The 24,920-nt window shown below is 45.9% G+C and overlaps 1 protein-coding gene across 5 annotated transcripts in view; it reads left to right on the plus strand.

The window, feature by feature from the left end:
- The window catches only part of tie1 (tyrosine kinase with immunoglobulin-like and EGF-like domains 1), a 28,984-nt gene extending 4,974 nt beyond the window's left edge, over positions 1 to 24,010 (plus strand). Inside the window, exons 1-23 of one of the 5 annotated variants that reach the window (XM_010872341.4) lie at positions 5,813 to 6,668; positions 7,517 to 7,825; positions 9,927 to 10,037; positions 10,136 to 10,291; positions 12,154 to 12,285; positions 12,465 to 12,605; positions 12,744 to 12,872; positions 13,064 to 13,209; positions 13,378 to 13,522; positions 14,852 to 15,010; positions 16,242 to 16,379; positions 16,638 to 16,940; positions 17,186 to 17,476; positions 17,793 to 17,986; positions 18,199 to 18,412; positions 18,601 to 18,711; positions 19,998 to 20,188; positions 20,359 to 20,472; positions 20,838 to 20,908; positions 21,848 to 21,888; positions 22,436 to 22,532; positions 22,710 to 22,809; positions 22,990 to 24,010. In XM_010872341.4, coding sequence (XP_010870643.2) covers positions 6,629 to 6,668; positions 7,517 to 7,825; positions 9,927 to 10,037; positions 10,136 to 10,291; positions 12,154 to 12,285; positions 12,465 to 12,605; positions 12,744 to 12,872; positions 13,064 to 13,209; positions 13,378 to 13,522; positions 14,852 to 15,010; positions 16,242 to 16,379; positions 16,638 to 16,940; positions 17,186 to 17,476; positions 17,793 to 17,986; positions 18,199 to 18,412; positions 18,601 to 18,711; positions 19,998 to 20,188; positions 20,359 to 20,472; positions 20,838 to 20,908; positions 21,848 to 21,888; positions 22,436 to 22,532; positions 22,710 to 22,809; positions 22,990 to 23,061 — 3,405 coding nt within the window. In that variant the 5' untranslated portion in view covers positions 5,813 to 6,628 and the 3' untranslated portion in view covers positions 23,062 to 24,010. Of the gene's footprint in view, positions 1 to 5,812; positions 6,669 to 7,516; positions 7,826 to 9,926; positions 10,038 to 10,135; positions 10,292 to 12,153; positions 12,286 to 12,464; positions 12,606 to 12,743; positions 12,873 to 13,063; positions 13,210 to 13,377; positions 13,523 to 14,851; positions 15,011 to 16,241; positions 16,380 to 16,637; positions 16,941 to 17,185; positions 17,477 to 17,792; positions 17,987 to 18,198; positions 18,413 to 18,600; positions 18,712 to 19,997; positions 20,189 to 20,358; positions 20,473 to 20,837; positions 20,909 to 21,847; positions 21,889 to 22,435; positions 22,533 to 22,709; positions 22,810 to 22,989 lie in introns of those variants that run through there. The other 4 variants (XM_010872342.4, XM_020049230.3, XM_010872343.4 and 1 more) reach the window with 4 other exon arrangements.
- The last annotated feature ends 910 nt before the right edge of the window (positions 24,011 to 24,920 follow it).

Here is a 24,920-nt window from a genome sequence, read left to right on the forward strand (position 1 = left end):
TCATTTAAAGAAGGGTCTGATGTTACATGGAAGGAGAACTCAGGCTGGGCCATACACATGCCCTTCAATCTCCCAAAAGGTCTTTCGCTGACGGATGGGAACGTACAAGATAGGTCTGAAAGGTTTTCTGTTTTGTTAAGATGTTTGATCCTTGAGGGAGAGAGAGCGGGGCCTTCCACGGCCCTGAAAGGAAAACGGGGTGACCCTGAAAACAATAGGGCCACTTCCTGCCATCTTCCCCGCACTAAATCCGCAGAATTCAGTCCAAGTCGCCGACCGTCTATGAGCTTCTAGAATGTTCTTGAGAGGCCTGAGCTCTTCTTAGGTCAGAACAGTAGTGTCCTATTCATTAGGCAACAAACGAAATAACATGAAATAAAACAGGGAGTGACTAATGGAACTGAACTGAGCACGGCGGTTGAGGTCAACGGTCAAGCTCCTTCTGCCATGGCCTCAGCGCCACTTTGAGCAGGGGAAATAACAGCACGTGTGTGTACAGTACATTGCAAAGGGGGGCCAGTTGGTTCAAGGGAACAAACAACCCTGCAGGTAGTCCGGCCATTCATGTTTGCCTCCCCGAATGTCTTCTGTCAGGCTATTAATGCCAATCCCATGACAGATTACAACGTATTCTCAGACATACTTAATAAAAAATACATCCAGTTGCCTGAGGATGTCAAAAACGACAATGTTTCATATTCAAACACTTATTTCCAGGGATTTTCTTTTGGAAGTTTTGAACATTCACTGTCTTTTACAGGTGAAAACCGCCAGAATGATTCCTGGTCTGGAAAGTGATTTGTCCAAGTGTTAATCAGGGAGGTCTATCTCTTCAGTGTTTGACTTGGCTTCCCTCAGTGTGTGAACTTGCAGGCTGTAACAATTGTTTGATGCAGAGACCCAGTGGAAAGGCCCGGAGGACAGAATACTAACTAAACCTACAAGTGACTGGACCCCCCGAAGGATGTAAAGGTTGAGGGGACTGTCTTTGAACTGGTGGGAATCAAAGACTGGTTTCATTGTACATCTAGACCAGTGTTTCCCAGTCCTGGTCCTCGGGACCCAAAGGGGTGCACTCACACACTTGTTTCAAATGTTGCCCTACCACTTACACACTTGAGTGATGTAATCAACCTATCATCAAGTCTTTATTTGAATCAGGTGTGTGAGTGCTAGGGCAAAAACAAAAACGCGCACCCCTTTGGGTCCCGAGGACCAGGACTGGGAAACACTGGTCTAGACGATGCGCACACATCAGGCTTATGAGAAAGGTCAAAATTAGGCCGTCAAACAATCAGAGAAATACAAAGACACTCAAATAACACACATCCAGACAGAGACACTCAACACAGCTGGACAGAGACACTCAAATAACACACATCCAGACAGAGACACTCAACACAGCTGGACAGAGACACTTAAATGACACACATCCAGACAGAGACACTTAACACATTATGACAGAGACACTCAAATGACACACATCCAGACAGAGACACTTAACACATTATGACAGAGACACTCAAATAACACACATCCAGACAGAGACACTTAACACATTATGACAGAGACACTCAAATAACACACATCCAGACAGACACTCAACACAGCTGGACAGAGACACTTAACACATTATGACAGAGACACTCAAATAACACACATCCAGACAGAGACACTCAACACAGCTGGACAGAGACACTCAAATGACACACATCAGGACAGAGACAGTCGATCAAAACACATCAGGACACTCAAACAGTGGGCATTACATCAGATACCAGGGCAATGACTGTCTACACCACTATCTGTCTGAACATACCTCACTATCAATTCATCACACTGATCCTTCATCTCCAGCTATTGGGAACTACAGAACCCTGCTCCCAGGGCAGAGGGCTGAGCAAACACCCAAAAAAACAGACAGGAGACCCACAGGCTTTCCTGTCTCTGCCTGGCCCTGTCTGACTGGGCTGCCCATTGGGTAATTCCTGCTCTGCGCTCCAGACACTTCCTGAACACATATCAGCTCTTGCAGCACTACTTCCTGTGCTCAAGAGCCTTCCACTGGGTAGAGCACAGCCTGACTAACATCGATCTAAATAACTAAGAGAGCTCTACCTGAATAACAAAGCTTACTCTTTTGTCTCTTTTACTCTTAGTTAAACTGAATTCACATGCATTTGTCTCCTGTTTTAATCTCCTACTATAGTTCTATTTCATGAGATGTATTCCTACTCTTTAATTAAGTAATCCTCTTTCTCTGTATTTCACTTTCTTCCACCCCTATCATTTTTCCTCTCTCTCTTTCTTGCTGCCTTTTTTCCCCACTATCTCTCCATCTCTCCCTTGATTTTCTCACCCTCAGTCAACCACTCTCCAAAGTGTTATACAACTTCCTAATGGACTATAATAGTTCAGAGACATGTTGGCGTGGTAGAGGAACTCACCGCTCCCTTTCCATGTCGATAATAATATTCAGATGGGAAAGCTATTCTGTTCCTGTCATTAGAAGGCCTAGCATGTCTGATGGGAATGGAAAGGCACAGGCCTGGAAGGAAAACATGAAGATACATTTTTAGTAGAACTAAAATGGGCTAATTATCTCTTTATGTAATTCATGCGCTCATGCTTCAACTTAAACCATATGGGCATGATTTGTGGACACATTAAGCATAGTACTGGACAAAAAGAAATCAAGCTCATGATTGTTTTTTTTCCACTGAACTTATTTATTTTTGTTTCCTCATCCTCACAGCATCCTTCACTCTCTCCCTAAAATCATCCCCTGGGTCTATGTACCATGTTGTCTTTCCAGTGGGAAGGAAGGTACGGCTGGAAACATGGGGCTCTGTTTCAAACGCATGGGGTAATAAAGTTAGTGTCCACCCCCAAGACACATGTGGAGAGGCTCTAGAACGGTTTGTCAAGGGGAGACGCCATTGGAAACCCTCCCACAGATACACAATCTGAACGAAAATGATCCCACAGCAACAGGAAATATGAATTATGTGGATAATAATTAATGGATGTTTTTGGAGGAGTTCTGCATTTCTCATAGGAAAAAAGTCAAGTCAGAAAATGTCCAACTTTTGAATACTTTTAAAACCTCAGATACATTACACATTTGAAATGTTCCCGCGTTGCAGGAATGTCACAGATAAGTTATCCTGTGAAAACGGTCTCTGTAGAGCCCAGGGGAGTACGGAAGAGCCCAGGGGAGTACGGAAGGGAGAGCCTGGCTTGGGTTTTTCCGAGGATCGCCAGGTGTTGAGCGTGCTCCACGGGATATCTGCAGGACTCAACACATTTTCATGGCGATAAGAATACTGCTGAGGTAAAGAGGAATTGGGATGAAGGGAACAGAACAGAGCATTCTGTCCGTAGACCCTTTGCTCGATTCACAAGGAGGTCTTCGACTGAAAGTAAACTGTTTTATCGCTGCACTTAAGGAGTGATACTGACAGGATCAGGGGGCATGCTGATACCGTACCGTAGTGTTCCACAGCTCTGACAATGGAGGCCCCCGGGTGACCAGTGTGGCCGGATAATTTCTCCAGGATTCGCTGAGCACTTCATTCCACTCGGGCCAAAGTAGGAAACGTGACAGGGTGGATGAGATGACAAGTGTCTGACTGTCACCATGTACCAAGGGAGACATACTGCACACACGCGCACACACACACACACAGAATTAGAAGTCTCCTTGGCTTGTTGTTCAGGCATGGAGTTGATAGTGTCCTGGCTCTGAGAGCATGCAGAACCAAAGCTTTAATTTCAGAGACTAGACATTGTTTTCATGTCTATACCTGGGGAGCTAACCGTTCAACACAGCGAGAGGCGTTTCATGTAATCACTGGCTGCCCCAAACACCCCTGGGGGTTTGTTTTGAGGTCCCAGGGGTGAGTTTCCTCCACACATTGGTGGGGGGGGGGGGGGTGTAAACCCCCACTGAGTGGGTCAGTGCGTGTGGAATTCGGCCAGCTCTTCACACAATGAGGGGAAATGGGAATTTTATACAAACTTTCTCACAAAGTCTCAAAGACCTTAGCCCCTCCCTCCTTCTCACACCCCAGCCCACTCCTGGTCCCACCACTACAACCGCAACAAAATTGACTAAAATACTGTGGGCACCATACTGTTGTAAATTAATCTTTACTATTTGACATTCTCTCACAGGCCAGATTTTGTGAATTTTTGAGGTTAGACGTTTTTGATAAACTTTCGTCAGTAAAATTGTAGGTAATACGGTCACAGTCCAAGGTGCTGTGGGTCGGGGCATCCTAAAACATGAAGTGATTAGATCCAGGGGGAATACTATAAACACATCAAGCTTTGATTTTTTGTTCTCCTCTCTAACCTTGTGCGAGATACAAACAGTGTGTTTTGACCCTAACAAGGGGAGACCGGGAAACGATCATGGCCTTTGTCTGGCGTTGTCATCTAAAGAGAGCATAAATAATCAGCAGCCATCATTTTCATAACAAACCCTACTGATAATTACTTCGGGACAACAAAGCTGGCAGGACAATGGACCAGGTCTGAGGAGTGAGGGGCTGGTTTCCACCATTTATATCACCATTAAAACACCTGTGAATGTACAAACACATTTACACATGTACGAACAGATGTGTACAGGCGCCCACACACACACACACACACACGGAGAGCCAGACACACCCTTGTGCATCTGAAGTAACTGTATTGACACAGCATCCAGTCTTTTCCCCTGTGGGGGAAATGGCCAACCAAGATGGCCATTTGTCTCTTCGCCTCAACTGTCTGTGCAGCCTCTGAGAAAAGACAGCATTTGAGCACTTATGTCATTGGCTAGAATTCAGTACGAAGAACATGTGGGAAAATATACTTGTTTATTTCGTCGCTGCATAATTAATATCTGGGATCAACTAGTGCTACATTTGTCATTGGTTCTGGAATAAGTGCTCTAAAACCTGCACTAATGGTGGCAGAAGAAGTGTAGGATTACAGTGGCCCTGAGGGGGTGAGTCTGTGTTTCTCATTGTCATCAGGTATGCGTCAATCCTCTCTCAGTCCAGTGTGTTTGTGACTCTGGTCTGTGTAGAGGAAGGGCCCACTCAAGGTGAGAGTCTATTTACAGTTTCTGGGCCATCATAGTGTCAGGGACTCGGCCATCCTGAGCCAACACTGGGCACGGCCCTCTGTTGTTGGACTGTATCAAAATGAAAACATTCTGACCTGGAGACAAAACAATAGTCTCCTGCACTGGTGGCCTCATTGTAGTCTTGGTATTATCCTTTGAGTGGTTAGCCCATAAATTGGTACGTTGAAATGTTAGGTCCTCGCCTTTTTTAGGCAGCTTCATGCAGTGTGACAAGTGTAACAAGTCACTTTCAGATGATATCAGAAGAGCATTTAACTGAACCAAGCCCACCAGTGGGTTAGAAATAAAAACTCATTACGCACAATTTAAAGAAACTCTTTAAACAGGAAATTTCTAACAATAAGACACTGAGTCACCTTCAATTGTATGAGGCCATCAGGATACCGAAAGAAAACATGAAATCAAGCATTTCAAAGACCATCCAGAAAGAAGAGAAGTGGTAAACTGAGTTTCTCATAATGAGTGTTAAAAGGTGAGTGATTGGATCTAATCCATGGGACTGCAGCTGAAACCATAGACACAACAAGTCCAGTGTTCATAATCATTTCCTCTCACTGTCTGGCTAGAGAAATGAACAACAGCCTGCAGGGATCACAACGACTGAACAGAAAAGAACAAATGAAGTACATTTGTTCTTATTAAATAGGTCTGTGTCATTATTGTTTATGTGAATTTTCAGGCATTTTATGCTCTATTGGAAAGAATGTGGTGAAAGACAGGAGAGATTAGTTTTGCTGAGTATTGTGCTGCAGAAGTACACGTGCAGCAGTGTATGGACCACCCTTCGGACGGCGACATGTGAAAACATCTGCAGCCTGGGAACACGGAGCGTTCATGGGCCTATTGGCATGCAAAAGGCAATGTCCGCATTAGTGCGTGTAAGGAGTGCGAGAAATGTCTGCTGACACTTAAAAACACATGCACATCTAAAACATCTATGGAAATCATAACAATACGTGCTAATATATAAGACTATATGTGTTGCCAAATCCGTTTTTTGGTATTAACGTTTTACATTAATTCATTTGGATACTGTAACCATGCATTTGGCAGAGATACATTTCTTAGGAAAATGACTTTCTTAGGAAAAAGTATGATCTCCCAAAAACTGCTAAAGTTTTCTCCAACTCCTGAAATCTAAACAAAGTTAGGCCGGAGTAGCATCTTTTCCCTCGTGACGCTGTTCCTTCCTCTTCTCTCCCACCCTAAGCTGATTTGACCGACAACAGATTGTGGACACTCAGAGCTGGAGAATGTAACATGTTCTGATCTGGGATAATCACAGGGACCGCTCTGTTACCTCCAGGATTATTTTACGTTTATAAATAATTACCGGAATTTATGGATATGCGCAAAGACGCGCGCAATTTTTTGGCACGTTGCGGACCACCACTTGCAACGTAGAGGGGACGGGTTTTAACTTAAACATTTTCATAAACAACTGGAATAGACAACTAATTTCGCAATTGTTATTGGATAACAGTCATAATGGACATCTTCTATCTGTTGTGCCTCATCCCCGTGTCAGGTAAGAACTAACAGTAGCTTTTGTATACGAATAGAAAATACATTTTTCTGTAGTATATTATTTAAGGTGCTCGTCCGTAGAGTAATATTTCCTCAAAGTGTTACAGTAACTCAGAAAGTACAGTAGAACTTATTTAAAGTAAAGCAACACTAAGATCTTTAAGAATTAATTCTACCAAACATATGGCCTAGCCCTACTATAAAAGTCAAAGTTGAATGCAGAATACAGGTTCCCGTTGAGAGAGCAGGAGATCATCCCGTTTCCTGCCATTGTTAAAGGCCAGAATGTCACTGAAGAGGAATTTTTGTTTTGGAACTGTGTGGATCTTGTGATTTTTGTGAAAAATACAGTATCAATGGCTAGTTTTGGAATGTGGAGCTATAGGTCAAAATGTAAATGGTCCTTATATTGAAATCTGAATCTCAAGCCAGTGCCATTGCTTTTCCGTTATTCCACTCAAATCAGGAACTGATTTAGACCCAGCACACCATGTTCGTTTATATTAGAATCAGAAATCGGGTGTAAACCATATTCTATAATCTCCATTATTCCCCATGTTCCTTTGGTTACCTATATTGCAAGCAGACACCCTTAAATAATAGTTAAACCATTTCATGACTCTAGTGGAAAGAAAATGTATTCATAATAGCTTCTGCAGTTTCATAGTCATGTGGGAAATGTAGTCTTACATTTTTTTATTCCTGAAAAGTGTCGGTTTTGGATATGCATGGCTTTCACCCGACAGCTTGTAGTCAACGACAGGTTATTTATTGCACTAGCTGAGTTTTGTTGTTTTACCCCATAGTAGATTAAATGATGATACGAGTGACTCTGTCTGGTCCCTTCAGGTGCCGTGACAGACCTCACCATGATCGGCAATGCTGAGGCCTCCAGCCCTCAGCTCTTCTCTATCTCCTGCCTAAGTGGGGAGCGGGACGAGTCAGAGGTCGACCTGGACATCAAGAAGGACAACAGCATTCTAATCCTCCCTTCCCAGTCAGGCTACAGTGTCAAAAGGCCCAAACCCAAGGAGGTGGTGGCCAATGGGTTTGTGAAGGTGTTGGACCAAACAGGGATCTTCTACTGCCATGCTTCCCAGAAAACCAATCCACCTCGACAACTGGACAAAGTAACGCTAATCAACAACTTTGCCAAAAGTAAGGAAGCGGCCCTTAGTGAAGTGAACAGAGTTTATGTGTGAGGACAGTGGCTGTGAGAAGGACAGAGAGAGAAAAGCATCTGGTTTTACCATGCATGACACAAACTACAAATTCCTGCTGTAAGTTTAGGGCGTCTGTTTAATTAACAGTTGGCAGTTTAATTAACAGTTGGCCACATGGTGGCTCTATTTGGGGAGCATGGGCTAGGTAGTCTCTGTAGTGCAGAGCTGACAAGCCATGCTCATTCTGCTCCCAGGGCAGGGTAGAGACAGACCTTGTATTTTCTATTAGACTGAGATAAGTAGTACTAAGAGTAACTTTCTCTTCCAAAAAAGATCAGACATTACAAAGAATTTGAAACCATAAAAGAAGAAAAATGGAATATTTTATAAAAACAAAATGTGAATTTTTGGCAGACAAACATGCGGCCCCTTGCCACAGTATGAGGGATAGCCAATAAAAATGCACCCATAACAATAGTAGACATTTGCTGTATTGTTATGGTTTTCATGCAATGCTTTGAGGCTTTTTGTCAAGTGATTAAGTTGTAGCCATACCGTTCCCACCATTATTCTTACTATTATTATTTATACCATTCCAACTGTTAGACAAAAATGGAGAGACATTAAGAGAAACAGAGAGAGACAGAGGGGAAAGAAAGAGAAATAGAGCATCAGAGAGAGGTTTGAGATATCTACAGTCAGAGAGGGAGAGACTGGCAGAGAGACAGAACAAACCAGAGGGAGGGAGAGAGTCAGAAAGAGACAGGGAGACAGAAAGGAAGAGGAAGGGATGTAGCCCCAGGGCGAAAGAGATGTAATCAGAGAGAAAGAGACAGGAAGACAAAGGAAGAGACATAGAGGGAGATGCGGAGAGACTGAGATCAATCAATCAAATTTCAATCAAATCAATCAACCACATTTGATTGACAGAGAGGAAGAGACAGGGAGACAGAGAGAAAGAGACTTAATCAGAGAGAAAGAGACATGGAGACAAAGGAAGAGACAGAGTCAGAGAGAAAGAGGCGTAGAGTCAGAGAGAAAGAGGTGTAGAGTCAGAGAGAAAGAGGCGTAGAGTCAGAGAGAAAGAGGTGTAGAGTCAGAGAGAAAGAGGCGTAGAGTCAGAGAGAAAGAGGTGTAGAGTCAGAGAGAAAGAGGCGTAGAGTCAGAGAGAAAGAGGTGTAGAGTCAGAGAGAAAGAGGCGTAGAGTCAGAGAGAAAGAGGCGTAGAGTCAGAGAGAAAGAGGCGTAGAGTCAGAGAGAAAGAGACATGGAGACAGGAAGAGATGTAGCCCCAGGGCGAAAGAGATGTAATCAGAGAGAAAGAGACAGGAAGACAAAGGAAGAGACATAGAGTCAGAGAGAAAGAGGCGTAGAGTCAGAGAGAAGAAGACGGAGAGACAGAAAGGAAGAGACCAAGAGGAAGATGCGGGGAGACTGAGATCAATCAATCAATAAAATGTGATTGTCAGAGAGGAAGAGGTGGGGAGACAGAGAGGAAGAGGCAGGGAGACAGAGAGGAAGAGGCAGGGAGACAGAGAGGAAGAGGTGGGGAGACAGAGAGGAAGAGGCAGGGAGACAGAGAGGAAGAGACATGGAGACAGAGAGGGAGAGACGGAGAGACAGAGAGGGAGAGACGGAGAGACAGAGAGGGAGAGACATGGAGACAGAGAGGGAGAGACGGAGAGACAGAGAGGGAGAGACATGGAGACAGAGACGGAGAGACATGGAGACAGAGAGGGAGAGACAGAGAGGCAGAGATGGAGAGACAGAGAGGGAGAGACATGGAGACAGAGAGGGAGAGACAGAGATGGAGAGACGGAGAGACAGAGATGGAGAGACGGAGAGACAGAGATGGAGAGACGGAGAGACAGAGAGGGAGAGACATGGAGACAGAGAGGGAGAGACAGAGAGGAAGAGACCAGGAAACAGAGAGGATGAGACCAGGAAACAGAGAGGAAGAGACCAGGAAACAGAGAGGATGAGACCAGGAAACAGAGAGGAAGAGACCAGGAAACAGAGAGGATGAGACGGGGGGGCAGGGAGGAAGAAACGGGGTGACAGAGAGTACGTTAACTTGTCTTGTATGGTTTCTCTCAGGTATGTTTGTCCCAGCCCACCTGACTGTGACTGCTAACAAAGGCGACACTGTTCACCTGGCCATGCAAGTCCTGAGCTCTCAGAGAAGAGATGTCACCTGGAAATACAATGGTGAGTCACGCAGGGACAGAGGCATAGGCGGATGAAGAGAATGTGTCCACGAATAGCTCGTTGGCCGATGTGCTGACCCCACCGTGTTTCATCACCAGGTAACTATTTGTACATGACCCACTCGGGTGATGTGTTCAACAGTACAGCGGTTCTGACTCTGGAGGACGTGGCTAGTGCCAACGAGGGAATATACAGCGCCAGTTTCGTGGGGGACAGTCCCATCAATGGAGCCTGGATGAGGTTGATCGTCAGAGGTACGTGAAAGGGATTTCCTACCACACGCAATCACACAGCAGAAATACTCACACTGGTTGATAAACTTGTACAGATTGTACACGGTCTGTGCTGCTATGGATCTCTGATTTTATTTGTGTATAGGAATCATTTATTGAACTTGTACAGCATTTCTTGGTGGATTTCAATGGGCTTCGGGAGGTGAAATGCAAACAAGCAGCATGCTATGACAAGTCAACCAATCGAGGCCAAGTCTCCTAATGCTAAATAATTTGAAGATGACAGGGTCAGGACATGGCTTGATTGGAGTGAGATGATAAGAGGAACGAAGAGTGTGTCATACAACCCTGCACAGTTGAAACCAAACACGCCATGAGAAGGGAGCACCGTCTGCTCTTGTCCCAGAGGGTTCTTAACACCATCCCTGCTGGCTTAGTGTCAGCTCGTGAAACGAACTGTTAAGGGACACAACAGTTTTGGAAACTAGTTGTGTTTGAATACCTGTAGCAGCAGTTGATCGTCAAAGTTTATTAAACACATGCGGTCACAATGTCAACCTGTCACAATGTGTTGACCATAGCGCCAGTAAAAACTCACATTCTCTTCCACAATACAAAGGGTTATATTGGTTCAAGTTGTCTCCTCCACCCTCGAATCTGGCCAATCCTTCAAAAGGAGATATTTAACAAGAAGAAAGGAGACAGATAGGAGCCATGACAACAGATGTCTTTGAGCAATTTCTTCCTTAGAGTTGCTTTTGACTATGAGTGTTGGTGATAGTCAGTTCTGAAAATAGTATTTTGTCTGTGCCCAAGATACATACAAGAAAAGATTGTGGCATTGAACTTGAAATGATGATAGAATGCTATGCTGTCATGGCAACCATAGTTCCAGGTCAACGTTAACAGACCTCCTGATCTGAGCTACCACATATTTCTGTTCTGACCCAAATGGATGGACCAAAAAAGACACAATCAACGTCATCCTTTGGAGCTATCTGTGCCATAGATAAGATAGTTTAAGGCCAGGCTCCTTCTATTGTGCCCACGATCATGTAAAGAAACAGGGCTTGCTGACACAGGGCTTGCTGATCTATAAATAATTGTGCAAGTTATGTGTGCTGATGTGGAAACTCATTACACCAAAAACATTCTGGAAATGGACCAAAACACCCGGGGCTACTTCAAAAAGGCCCGTGGCTGAAGCCCCAGAACCCTAGGCCTAATGAAACCACTTGCCTCCTGAGGATCTTGTAGAGGACAAATTTGGAAAACAGCACCAGGACTTCTTTTCCCTTCTCTGTGGCTCCCAGGTGGGTGAGGTTTCAGCAGCTCTTGATACCAGAAAGCTCACCACACAAAGTTCAGAAATCTAGTCAGTTTTCACCACTATGAACCCACCTCCTCATCACTGCTGTATTTCCCTTTCTCCTATTTCTTCCACATTAAAGGCAACACTGCAAATAATGTTCTCAAAACATCAGGAACTGGTAAACAAGTGAAAGGGAAAACCTGGTATTTTGTCCATGCAAAAAATCAATTAGCCAGTTAGCTAGCTGTAACTAACCATGCCAAACTAAATCCAGTTACCTGTTAACATAATTTGAAAAAAACAACAACAATGAAATACACTTCAAATGACTACATGTGTACACTTTAACAGGAGCTCTGTGCTTGGGTTGATAATAAAGCATCATGGCGACAACACTCCTTAAGCCTGTCTGATCTGTAATTTCTCCTCTGAAACATCTTTGAATGTACATTATCTGTTATTAGTTTACAATGTTACTAACTTTAGGATCTCTTCCAACCATCACAAGAGTATGCATGACTTCACAAACCCGGCTGGACCGGACCAACCATGCTCCTTTGCTCTGTTCCAGGCTGTGGCAGTAAGAAGTGGGGTGTCGACTGTGACAAGGACTGCCCGGAGTGTCTTAATGGAGGGGTGTGTCACCACCGGGACGGGGACTGCATCTGTCCCCCGGGGTTCATGGGAACTCGCTGCGAGACAGGTGAGCGTGGTCAGGTTGTCGTCCGCGCACTACGAATTACCAATAGTGTGTGTATCCATGCGCGGATGTGTGTATGTGTGTCTTGTGTGTAAAAAACAAACAAGTATACCGTGTTGACAAACCGTCCAAAGTAACTGTAACAGTCCTGCTCACTATCTTTGTCCTGTGTTCCCTACCAGCCTGCAGAGAGGGAATGTTTGGCCGTAACTGCCAGGAGTCGTGCTGCTCAGAGATGAGCTGTAGGGGCCTGAGGTTCTGCCTGGCTGACCCATACGGATGCTCCTGTGCTAGTGGCTGGTCCGGAAACCACTGCAGCAGCAGTACGTCCCTATTTTCTACCGCAGTTAAGAAGAGGCCCGCGTTGAATCAGATAAAACGCCACGCGTGTAACAGCCGTGCGGCACTGAAGTGGTGCCACGGTTGTCCACCCTAACGTGTCCTCTCCTCCTCTGCTTCAGCCTGTCACAGGGACACGTTTGGGCCCGACTGCAGGCTCAGCTGTCAGTGTAAGAACGGTGGAGTGTGTAACCGCTTCAGCGGGTGTCAGTGTCCCACGGGCTGGAGAGGACAACGCTGCGAAAAGTCAGGTAGCTAAATATTCCCGCCTCCTCCGCGTCATCATAGCCGTCGCCACCGCTGACACTACCAAGGTCGATGTTGAGGTCATGATCGCGAGTAGCAGTGTCTTCATCACCGTCGACAGGTTTCGCCGCGCTCCTTGTTGTCGTCTTCTCTTTCGACGACCCCATTATCATCAGTTTTTCCTCCCCTTTCCCAGATCGTGCCCCCCAGATCTTGGACATGGCCAGTAGTCTGGAGTGGAACCTCAACTCGAGCCCCAAGATCCTCTGCTCCGCCACAGGCAACCCGTTGCCGAGCCACACCAGCATCGAGCTACGCAAACTGGACAGCACCGTGCTCAAGGTAAAGACACTGGAGGCATGGCCAGAGCGGACAATGTGGTCAGGGAGCTTTCTGAATTTGGCGTTTCAGTAACATTGTAAACGTGCTGTCATATCTGCACGACAAACGTCAGCTAAATATAACTTCAGACTGTGAGCCGTCACCAGAACCCCTCTGGATCTCTTCCAGGCCACTCGAACCACCATGGACTCCAATAAGAGTACAGCCCAGTTTGAGATCCCCCGTCTGACCGCTGAGCATGCTGGGTTATGGGAGTGCAGGGTATCTACCAACGGGGGACAAGACTCCCGCAAATTCAACCTCACTGTCAAAGGTGAGAAGAGAAAAATGTGAGGGGATTCAATGTGAGGTGATGAACGTAAAGGTCAGGTAGGTTTCCATGAACAAAGAGGACACTGCACTAGAACATGCTTTTTAGACTGGGCTGAACTTGAATTTGGTTAATCAATAGACACACGGACAAAGGCCACTGTCACGGCGTCTTGATTTGGACTTCTAACTAAATTTTCAGCGTTGCGTGTCGGAGTGTCATCGGTGTAGATTGCCTCAGTGTTCTGTGATTGGATCAGCTAACAGATGAGTCGAGGATTAGGTCTTATTATGGTTTGCTGACAAAGAAAAAAAATACTTCCACAAATCCATAAAATGGAACATGTCACAAATAGGACAATAACACAAATCTTGTTTAACGATGCTATAAACAATATGGAATACATACATTTTATCCAGTAGCCTAGTCTTTTGCCAGTGTGGAATCTGAGCATTAACAATTACATTTGTGAATGTACGTTTCATTGGAAGTGGATGTGCCTAGATAATGAGAACAACAGAAACCTCTCTGTTTAGATTATCTCTCTGTAGGTTGCGCTCTACTAACCCCAGGAATGTTAACAGTGACCATTTGGCATGGGGGTTACTGTCTTGGAAACCTGATCTTTGCTAGGTAGACACACCCTTCAATGTATATATCAGCTTGTAACCAACATTACAGTGAGAGGAGTTAGAGTGAGATGAGATTGAGGTTGTGTAAGGAAGACCAGGTCCATAACCTCATGAGCAAGACTTTCTAATGCTGCAATAAATAATATAATTTCTCTCACCCTTGACAAACGGGAATGCTATAATTATTACAACCACTATACGAAACGGCCATTTTCTAACACCAGCCAACTCTGAAGTTGGCGATATCCCCACTATGTGCATAATAGTAAAATATTGTAATATTTATTCTCTGAAACATATTTGAATGTTCCATGTCTGTTATCAGTTTATAATATAAAAATTTGGCATACCTCTTAAATGATCTAATAATTACATAGTTGCTGTAAGAAAACTCAAGTGGACACAGTTTCTACTGACTTGTTTGATATTCATTTCCCACTGAGCAAACTTACTCTGTACCTTCAGCATTCATTTAAAAATACATTTGTGTCCCTTTTTTGCCTTGGCTGACCTATTTAAAAATGGTAAATGTAAATACAAGGGCCGGACATCTAGATAAATGAGAGTCCGACAAATCAAAAGTCAATTTTTTGGGGGGTTTTGTGAGTTTTGGGGAGCATCAATAGCTTTAATATTTTGATTGACATTCATCATATGACTTGCTGACGTTCTCACCCATTTTGTGACCCTACTTGGCCAGAGCCACCATGCCCCATAACCCCTCCCAAGCTGCTGGAGAAGAGGAGCAAGCAGCTGGTGGTCATGCCTGTGGAGTCCTATAAAGGAGACGGACCCATTGACTCCACCAAGCTTCTTTACAAACCCATGAACAGCGGAGACTCCTGGTCCTCCATCATAGGTACGTCTGGAGCATTGTCCGCGGTAGAGTCATGGTGGTCAGTGACCATTCCTTCACTGGAAACTAGAACACTTAGAATCTGGAGCGTTGTCCGCGGTAGAGTCATGGTGGTCAGTGACCATTCCTTCACTGGAAACTAGAACACTTAGAATCTGGAGCGTTGTCCGCGGTAGAGTCATGGTGGTCAGTGACCATTCCTTCACTGGAAACTAGAACACTTAGAATCTGGAGCGTTGTCCGCGGTAGAGTCATGGTGGTCAGTGACCATTCCTTCACTGGAAACTAGAACACTTAGAATCTGGAGCGTTGTCCGCGGTAGAGTCATGGTGGTCAGTGACCATTCCTTCACTGGAAACTAGAACACTTAGAATCTGGAGCGTTGTCCGCGGTAGAGTCATGGTGGTCAGTGACCATTCCTTCACTGGAAACTAGAACACTTAGAATCTGGAGCGTTGTCCGCGGTAGAGTCATGGTGGTCAGTGACCATTCCTTCACTGGAAACTAGAACACTTAGAATCTGGAGCGTTGTCCGCGGTAGAGTCATGGTGGTCAGTGACCATTCCTTCACTGGAAACTAGAACACTTAGAATCTGGAGCGTTGTCCGCGGTAGAGTCATGGTGGTCAGTGACCATTCCTTCACTGGAACCTAGATCACTTAGAACAAGGAGACACTTTAGGTATTTCCTGCCGTCAAAAAATATTAAGCCCAATGGCCGACAGTGGAAGAAGCTGGACATAAGCTGGACAAAGATGGGACCCAAAGAGAGCTTTTAATATTCTCATCAATTAAACATGTGATATTAATATAGTAATATAGTCAGAAGGGCTATTATCTATGCACGGTACAGTGTGTAACAGAAATATGTGCTCACATTCTAGTAAATATCTCTCTACCTAATGCATTGCTTTACCCAGCACGATCTTTGCCTGGTCTTTCCACCACATTTAATTTGCCCCCATCGGAAACAACAGGCTGCGCTGTGTCTTGGTTTCATTTTAAACAAGGAAATGGACGTTGAGGTGATCTGTACTGAGTGAGTTTTACGACCAATCAACTCCTCTGACTGGCGGTCATAAAACACCAAAGGGGCCAGGCGCTCCACGGTGACACAGACCCACTGTCGCCCACTCCCCACCTCTGCTTCCTGTGTCCATGTCCACCACCACATCCCTTCTCTGTATAGATAATCCTCATCACCTTCTCCATCTCCCTGTGTTCCTACCGTCCAGTGTACAGCAGAGAACCTATAACTCTGATGAATTTGAAGCCTTCTACACGCTACCACGTCCGTGTCCAGCTCACTCGTCCCGGCGAGGGAGGGGAGGGGACTCTGGGACCCGAGGCCATCATGGAGACTGACTGTCCAGGTGAGCGACAACCATACAACGATAGCAACAGCATTATATCGGGTTAATTGGCAGTCAAACCAGAGGTCCGTAGAGAACTGCCGATGGCACTGAGGGGGAGTGTGCGTGTGTGTGAGTGTCCGAGTTTCAAATACTTTTTTTCACCGTCCAAGCAACGTTATCAGAACATCCTTTGAGCTTTCGCAAGCGAGCGGCTGTCAGAACGCACAGCGACCGGCGGACCTCTGCCTGACTGAGTGTTCTGTGTCGCCGCTGTAGAGCCCACCCTTCGGCCGGAGATCGACTTCAGCTCGCTGGAGGGCCGCAACGCCACCGTGCGCTGGCTGTTGCCCAGCAACGCCGGCGGGGCCGTGGGCATGGCCAGCGGGTTCTTAGTGCAGCTCTTCGAGCCGTCCCCGTCGGGAGAGAAGCCGAAAGAGAAGACCACCCTGCTCAATGTGCTCTCCACCACGTTCCACAACCTGCAGTACCACAAAGACTACACCGTGGTTGTCCAGCTACTGAACTGCGGCAGTCAGGGCCCCCCATCTAAGCCGTATCACTTCCACATCAACAGCCAGGGTAACTAACAACTGCTCCTCCCATTGGCTTGGCAGCGAGTGTTGATGAGTGCGATTGGCGGTGAATGCTTGGGTTCCCGGCTCCCCCCCTGCCCTCATTGCGTGTCAGGATTAAAGAAGGGTTTAGAGAAATGTTTAGAAACATGTAAGAGTTGCCCAATGTCAGACAATTGCTGTATGACGTGTTAACAACAGCAGTTACACCTCCCTGGCTCTTTCTTAACTCCGCCCCCCAATGTCCCTCAGGGCCGTCCTCCCCACGGAACGTCCAGGCCCTCACCCTGACGGTGTCGGCGGTGCAGGTCAGGTGGCAGACCCCCGAGGACCCAAACGGGGGCATTGTGAAGTACATCATAGAGTACCAGTCTGTGGGCCAGGGCAGCCCGCACCCCTGGGTCGACACGGATGACGGAAACAAGACAGCCAAAGATGTCACAGCGCTTAACAGCAGCACTGTCTACAAGTTCAGAGTACGGGGCTTCTCTAAGGTACCGGGAGAGTGGAGCCCGTTTGTCCAGGCCAGGACCCTGGGAGATGGTGAGAGCTGTTTTAAAACCCACCAGGAGGAGGTTTAGTAAAAAAGACACATTCCCTGTGATGGCTTTAAAGTACATGGATTTACCATTGTCCAAGTCGGTCAGACCCTTTCGGACCTCAACGTTGTCTCAAGATTCTTTTAGGTGTCAGACCGCCAGTCGTTCATATTAAGCTAGGCTGGAAATAATAGATTACAAAATGAATTTAAAAAAACTAATATTTTTCAGTCCACCGTTGCTAAATAAATTGTTGGTAATCACTGTTCATCTTCATCGGTGTGTTCCCCCCCACCCAACCCCTCCTCCATCAACTCCAGGTCCCCAGGACTTCACCCCGACCACCCTGGGCGTGGGTGGGCGTCCGGCCGGTGACGGGTACCAGCTGCTAGTGGCCGTGGTGGGGTCTGTCACGGTCACCTGCGTCACCATCCTGCTGGCCCTGTTGGCACTCTTCTGCATCCGCAAAACCATGCTGAAACGCAAACGGACCTTCACCTACCAGTCTGGATCGGTGAGAGAGACAGACCGAGAGAGAGAGAGGGATCGAGCAAACAAACACACAAATGCCTTAAGACACACCTGAAGTATAACCAGTCATTAACAGGATGGATCGCCTGACTACATTATCATAGCATTATCATTCCTGTTCACCAATGCACTGTGAAGCGTTCACCTCAGGGCTTCCACTACAAATTCAACATCGTTGTCATTGCAACCGCGTAGGGGGAGGAGACCATCCTCCAGTTTAACTCGGGGACCCTGACCTTGACGAGGAGGCCGAAGCCAGCCACGGAGCCTCTCACGTACCCCATCCTGGAGTGGGAGGACATCAAGTTCGAGGATGTCATCGGAGAGGGCAACTTTGGCCAGGTCATTAAGGCCATGATCAAGAAGGACGGGTCCAAGATTAGCGCCGCTATCAAGATGCTGAAAGGTAGTAGGTACCCCACGAACATGCGCCAGCGCACACACACACACGCGCAAACACACACAGTGGAAGGACAAACACAACTCATTTTTACACAAACAAATATTTCTAAACAAGTCAGCTTCATAAATGAACATGAGGCTTCTCACTGTGTCCCAGTTTATAACTTGTGGTGTGCACTGTTTGGTTTTGAGCAGAGTTTGCCTCGGAGAACGACCACCGGGACTTTGCCGGAGAGCTGGGAGTTTTGTGTAAACTGGGCCAGCATCCCAATATCATCAACCTCATAGGAGCCTGTGAGAACCGGGGTGAGTGCACCACCTACTGGCCGTAGTGGGAGATTACATGTGTTTATTTGATGCTAGATGACTGCGTTGGTATATTTAATGTATATACAACTTTTAATGTATATCTTTAGGCCATATTAGTCAGTTACACTTTACATAATGTAAACCTAAACTTTTTCTGGATTCCATAATGCTTGGCTGAGGCCAACTTTCGATGAAATGCATGGAATAAATAATATTCAGAGTTTCTGAGTTTATTCTTTAGTTTACTGGGAGTGGACTCTTTGTCCCCAGCCCAAACCTACCAGCCCTTGTCTGTCCGCTAGAAGCATTCGCACCATCGTATTCATTTAACAAGACATTTAGACCAAACTCAGATCATTACCGATTCTGAGTATTTGGATAATTTGGATAATTTGGATAATTTCATCCACTAGCCAATCTCATGCTAGACTCCCCGGTTTTTGTGTGCTACATCTTGTGATATGTTAGGACCAGGGGAGTAGCACAAAATTCTGGGCCCTGAGTCTCTGAGGGCCCCTGCCCTCTTTTTTCAAGATTTTCGAGGGCCCCTCTACACATTAGGGCCTCGATATACTTAGTATCGCCCCCCGGTCCAACGGCACTGGTTACAACATTAAAAAAAATGTGTAATGTATTTCATACCATTCATGTATGTTAAGAATCTAATTTGTAAGATGTCATATGAATTTGGTGTGCTTAAGATACCAGAATGCACCTTTACAGTTACTTTTATGAACCACATACCATGGTTTCAGGAAATAACTCAATAGCTTTTTAGCTTTTTATAAAGATTGTGATTGATACCGCGTTGTGGGGAGGAAAGTACATAGCGGGAGAATAAAACCGTGAGAAACATACAACTTATTGAATCTTCAGTCTTAATAGTTCTTAAGAAGTCATGGCTAGAACCATGTTGTCTCTTGTAATAAAATGAAGATTTCAGCACAGAACTTAATTTTATATGAATCATTGTTCTATAAATGACAGTGTGACTGGTTTTGCCTTCCTTTGGCCAGCTTGAAGGTACAGATGAATCCCCCCCAGCAACCTCTGCGGTTGCCCTTTAAACCACCTTTATACCAGTATCATACAGTTTGCCGGTGTTGGTAAAATCACACCGGCAGTCTATTCAGTCCAGATCCCCACCTAGCAAGCAATCGAGTGTTACACAGCCACAGTCCTTAACCACTGACGGCACAGACACTCCAGCGACACTCGGGTGAATTTGACCAACTAATTCAACCTCCTGCCCTTCCCTTGACGACGTCTCTGTACCTGTGTAGGCTACCTCTACATTGCCATAGAGTATGCCCCTTACGGAAACCTACTGGACTTCCTGCGAAAGAGCCGTGTCCTAGAGACCGACCCGGCGTTTGCCAAGGAGCATGGCACAGCATCCACCCTGACATCGCAACAACTGTTGCAGTTTGCCGTCGACGTGGCAACCGGCATGCATTACCTTAGTGACAAACAGGTAAAGTAAACACCCAGATTTATGGGGGGGGGGGGGTATACTTGTTTTTTCGTATACCAATGCTCAGTAAATCAGCGGGTGACGACCGATAAATATGCCGGGGAATCTCCATTCATTTACGCATGTCATTCCCGGATGTGAGCTTCATTAGGTCTCTCTCTGCTCCCTAGTTCATCCACAGAGACCTGGCAGCCAGGAACGTCTTAGTGGGAGACAACCTGGTGGCCAAGATAGCGGACTTCGGTCTGTCCCGAGGAGAGGAGGTCTACGTCAAAAAGACCATGGTGGGTGCACCGTCACACGCAAAACAGCCTTCATCAAGGACCCATAGCTGGGGGCTCTGGTCCATGCACGGCGTTGGTCGGCCAGCATGAAAAATGTGACCATGTGAACAAATGTTGCAGAGTTCCTGAGACAATAGCACTACGTATGCCAGAAGGGTGATATACCACTGAGTAAACTAGACACTGAGTACTGAGGGCAGGTGTGTGTGAATTTGCAACAAGGTCCCCTCACAACCGGTAATAAGAAAAACACAAGGCTCAACCAGTGTCATTCTGTGTAAATCACATATACATCTTCATCTTAATCAAACTCTAATTGTACAGATGAATCCCGCATGTCATACGTTTACCATGTTGTGTTGCAGGGGAGGCTGCCAGTTCGCTGGATGGCAATAGAGTCCCTGAACTACAGTGTGTACACCACCAAGAGTGACGTGTGAGTATCTGACTGGGGCACAACGTATATTATTCAACTAGGAACATACAGTACATTCAACTAGACACAATGCTAGCGTTCACATTATGTCTCTGCGCCGGTGTCAAAAACAACAAATCATGTTCCCCTCCCTCGCCTCCCCTAGCCAATGGTGAACCGATAACAGAAAAAATAAGGAACTGATAACAGAATTCAGGAAGCCCAAAGTAACTTCAAGCCAGTATACAGCCATGCTCCCACACTGAGCCTGTCAAAACTATTACCACAACTAGCCTGTCAGGCTAATTATACCCCCTTCAAAACTGACTGGAAGGCCCTATGACAGCTACAGGAAGTGAAACCAACGAGGGCTTTTTGGGTTAGCAGAGAGGAGAAACATTTCTAGAGCGAACTAGCTGTAAACAAGCTAGCTACAGAGCTGTGCGTGTGTGTTTGTATGAGTGTGTGTGTGTGCGTGTGTGTTGAACCCTGTGTTGTCGGGCGCTAAGACACGTTTTGTGACACACCACAGAATCCAAGATAACCAGACCGTTGCTCTGTGTTTACGTCCTAGTGAGTGAGAGAGAGAGAACGAGAAGGTGGGAAGAGAAAGCGACTTGGTCAATGAGTTCCTTATATTGTTATTGTACAAAATGACAGTTAACTGTTCAACTTGCAGTATGTATGTAGACTGTAGTGTCTTATTAGCAAACTATCACATAGATGGTTGCTTTGTACAGATAACAGTTCCCTCCCTGGGCTCTGTATTCCCAATATACTGATATGATTTCACTGTAATTACACACACTGGGATGCATTTACATGCATTTCTATCACAGTATTATTTTCTATCAGTCAATTACAGTCTCCAGTGAATGAAAATAAAACCGTAATTAACATAGCAATTCTAACTGCTCAATATATCCCCCTTGCTTTGACCTTTTCCTCTTTTTTCCCCAGATGGTCTTTCGGTGTACTTCTCTGGGAGATAGTAAGTTTAGGTAAGTTGGCCTACGGTGGCACTGTGTAAACATTCAACACGCTTTACCAGATGAGGAATAGTGAGAGCCCGTGTTCACAGTAAGGTGCTTCTCACGGTGATAACATGGATTCTGTATAACACTGCTGATTTTGCAGGTTTTCCCACTTACAAAGCATGTAGAAGTCTGTAATCTTTATCATAGGTACTCTTCAACTGTGTGTGACGGAATCTAAAACAAAAAGTATTTGATCACCTACCAACCAGTAAGAATTACGGTTCTCACAGACTCTGTTAGTTTTTCTTTAAGAAGCCCTCCTGTTCTCCACTCATTACCTGTATTAACTGCACCTGTTTGAACTCGTTACCTGTATAAAAGACACCTGTCCACACACTCAATCAAACAGACTCCAACCTCTCCACAAGTGTATCAAATACTTGTTCTCCCCACTGTATATAGTTTGCTTGCCTGCCCGACGTTGGTGGTGGTTGAGGGTCACCCGACACATGACCTCCTTCATTGTACGAATGTAAAAGTGTCCCCCCCCCGTCATGTCTCTGTGTGTCAGGTGGTACTCCCTACTGTGGGATGACCTGTGCTGAGCTCTATGAGAAACTCCCTCAGGGCTACCGGATGGAGCAGCCCAGAAACTGTGATGATGAAGTGTAAGTGACAAACTGGGCTTCTGTGTGTGTGCGTGTGTGTCTGTGTCTGTGTGTCTGTGTGCGCATGCATGCGTTTGCGTATTTGCCTTTGTGCATAAGAGAGGATGTATTCGTGTATGCAATGTATTAGCTGGCTGCGATTGTTTTTAATTGGTGAATTATCATTTTTTTCTTCAGATATGAGTTGATGAGGCAGTGTTGGAGAGACCGGCCGTATGAGAGACCTCCTTTCTCTCAGATCTCTGTACAGCTCAACAGGATGCAGGAGGCGAGGAAGGTAAGAGCTGGTTTCGGTCAGCTAACAACTTCTGATCTCAGACAAGGCTAAGTGTTAGCCTGGTACCAGCACTGTTTCAGTTAGCTATCAACCTCCTAACCTTTTAATAGGACTTGGTCCTTGTTCTCTACATCATTCTAACATCAAAGAACCACAACTTCTCTTTACCTCCCTCACTAGGCCTACGTGAACATGGCACTCTTTGAGAACTTCACCTACGCTGGGATAGATGCCACGGCCGAGGAGGCCTGACTACCAGCCCCCCCAGCCCCTGGCAGGTCACCTGGCCCACGGGAAAGGCCCAGAGGTTGGACACCGCGTTACTGTCACCCCCCTGCTGTGGCCCAACTTGGGAAGCAGTGGATTAACCGAAAATCCACTAGGACCACAAGGGTATAAACGGAGGACTGTGAAAGGACACTGCGGGGGCCTCCGGGGGGTAGGCTGGGGCCTGTAGGGGGGGGGGTTGTGGAAGGACACTAGTTGACTTCTGGGGGTAGGCTGGGGCCTGTAGGGGGGGGTTGTGGAAGGACACTAGTTGACTTCTGGGGGTAGGCTGGGGCCTGTAGGGGGGGGGGGTTGTGGAAGGACACTAGTTGACTTCTGGGGGTAGGCTGGGGCCTGTAGGGGGGGGTTGTGGAAGGACACTAGTTGACTTCTGGGGGTAGGCTGGGAGCTTGGGAAGGTACATGTGGTGCTAAAGAAAACAACACTGCCAGAGGACTGGGTTTTTGGTCCTCGTTTGGGAGGATTTTATCATGGACACACGGACATACACAGCGTTGTCTCTGAGATTGATGACCTCCTAACTGGGAAAACAACAATGCAGCACTTGGACAAGAAATATCAATGTGTATATTCACTTATTTTTTGTTTTGTAGTATATTTTGCTTTCAGTGACATTCAGTCCCTACTTTATATTCCGATCCCATCCTTGTGTAAAAGTCTAGTATAGACCTTCTATACAGAGAGCTGATTTAAAATACTGTTTCCTGTTTAGGATCGTACTTTGTCAACTCTGTTAAAAGTGGTTTAACTTTTCTTGACTGGACCCATCACTGAGAGGCACATGATATGTAACATGAACTGTGATTCTACAGTGATATTTCTGATGGAAATTTCCCATCGACAATGACGCTGTTTGACCTTGGGAATTCAAATGAATCAATCAAATTCCCTCTATAAAGCCCTTTTCACATCAGCTGTTGTCGCTAAGTGCTTTTACTGAAACCCAGCCTGAAACACCAAGGAGCAACAACAGTTCATTCACAGTGACTAGGACAGCAGGGTCCAAAATTAGGAAGAAACCTTCAGAGGAAACTAAGGGGAGTTCTAAGGGGTGAGGTAGCATAGAGCGTGTTGGGGTGTCGGGGCTAAACCACAGGCCAGGAGGCCCTGCCTCTTCCCTGCTGCATAGAGCTGATATTTATGACACACTGACACACACACACACACTGACACACTTGTTCTGTGGCCTGGCCTAGTTACTTGCTGCAGCGAGCTGATCTGTCAGAAGGTTTCCTCCTGCCGACTTCAGGACACCAGCAACAGGCAGAGCACACCAGGCTGGCACGCAGGTCTCCACTGAGCAGCTTCCTGACACACACTCGCACGCACGCACAGACACCCATGTGCATGCAGACTCACAAACAGATGAACAAACTCTGGCTGAGTGGTCAGAACAGGCCCGATTCTCATCTTTTTTTCCACTAACTAGCCTTTTGGTCAATCGCATCAGATCTTGCTGAAAGCTGATGTTGTTGGTAAAAACACCAATAATTATGTTTTTTGTTTTCTATTGTGTTTTTATTTTTTGATTACTCCTTGTAAAATATATTTTCGAGTCATGCCTGGAAATAAGAAACTTCTCAACTCGTCTCCGTAAATGAATGAAAAAATAAAGACTGAATTGGTTTGCCTGTGCGTGCACAGCCCATGAGCGATGTACAGCTGCATCCTACTGTCTTCCAGGCTCCTTATTGAACTACTTCCGATAACATTCCTAATATAGACTTCATCAGCTCTGAAAATGGTTCTGAAAGCACCAGAGTTGATCGGTCAAAACAACCAACCTGAGCAGAACGAAGCAGAATTGAGCTGCCTGTGTTACG

This window comes from Esox lucius, chromosome 8, assembly GCF_011004845.1.
Source record: "Esox lucius isolate fEsoLuc1 chromosome 8, fEsoLuc1.pri, whole genome shotgun sequence".
Classification (NCBI taxonomy): domain Eukaryota; kingdom Metazoa; phylum Chordata; class Actinopteri; order Esociformes; family Esocidae; genus Esox; species Esox lucius.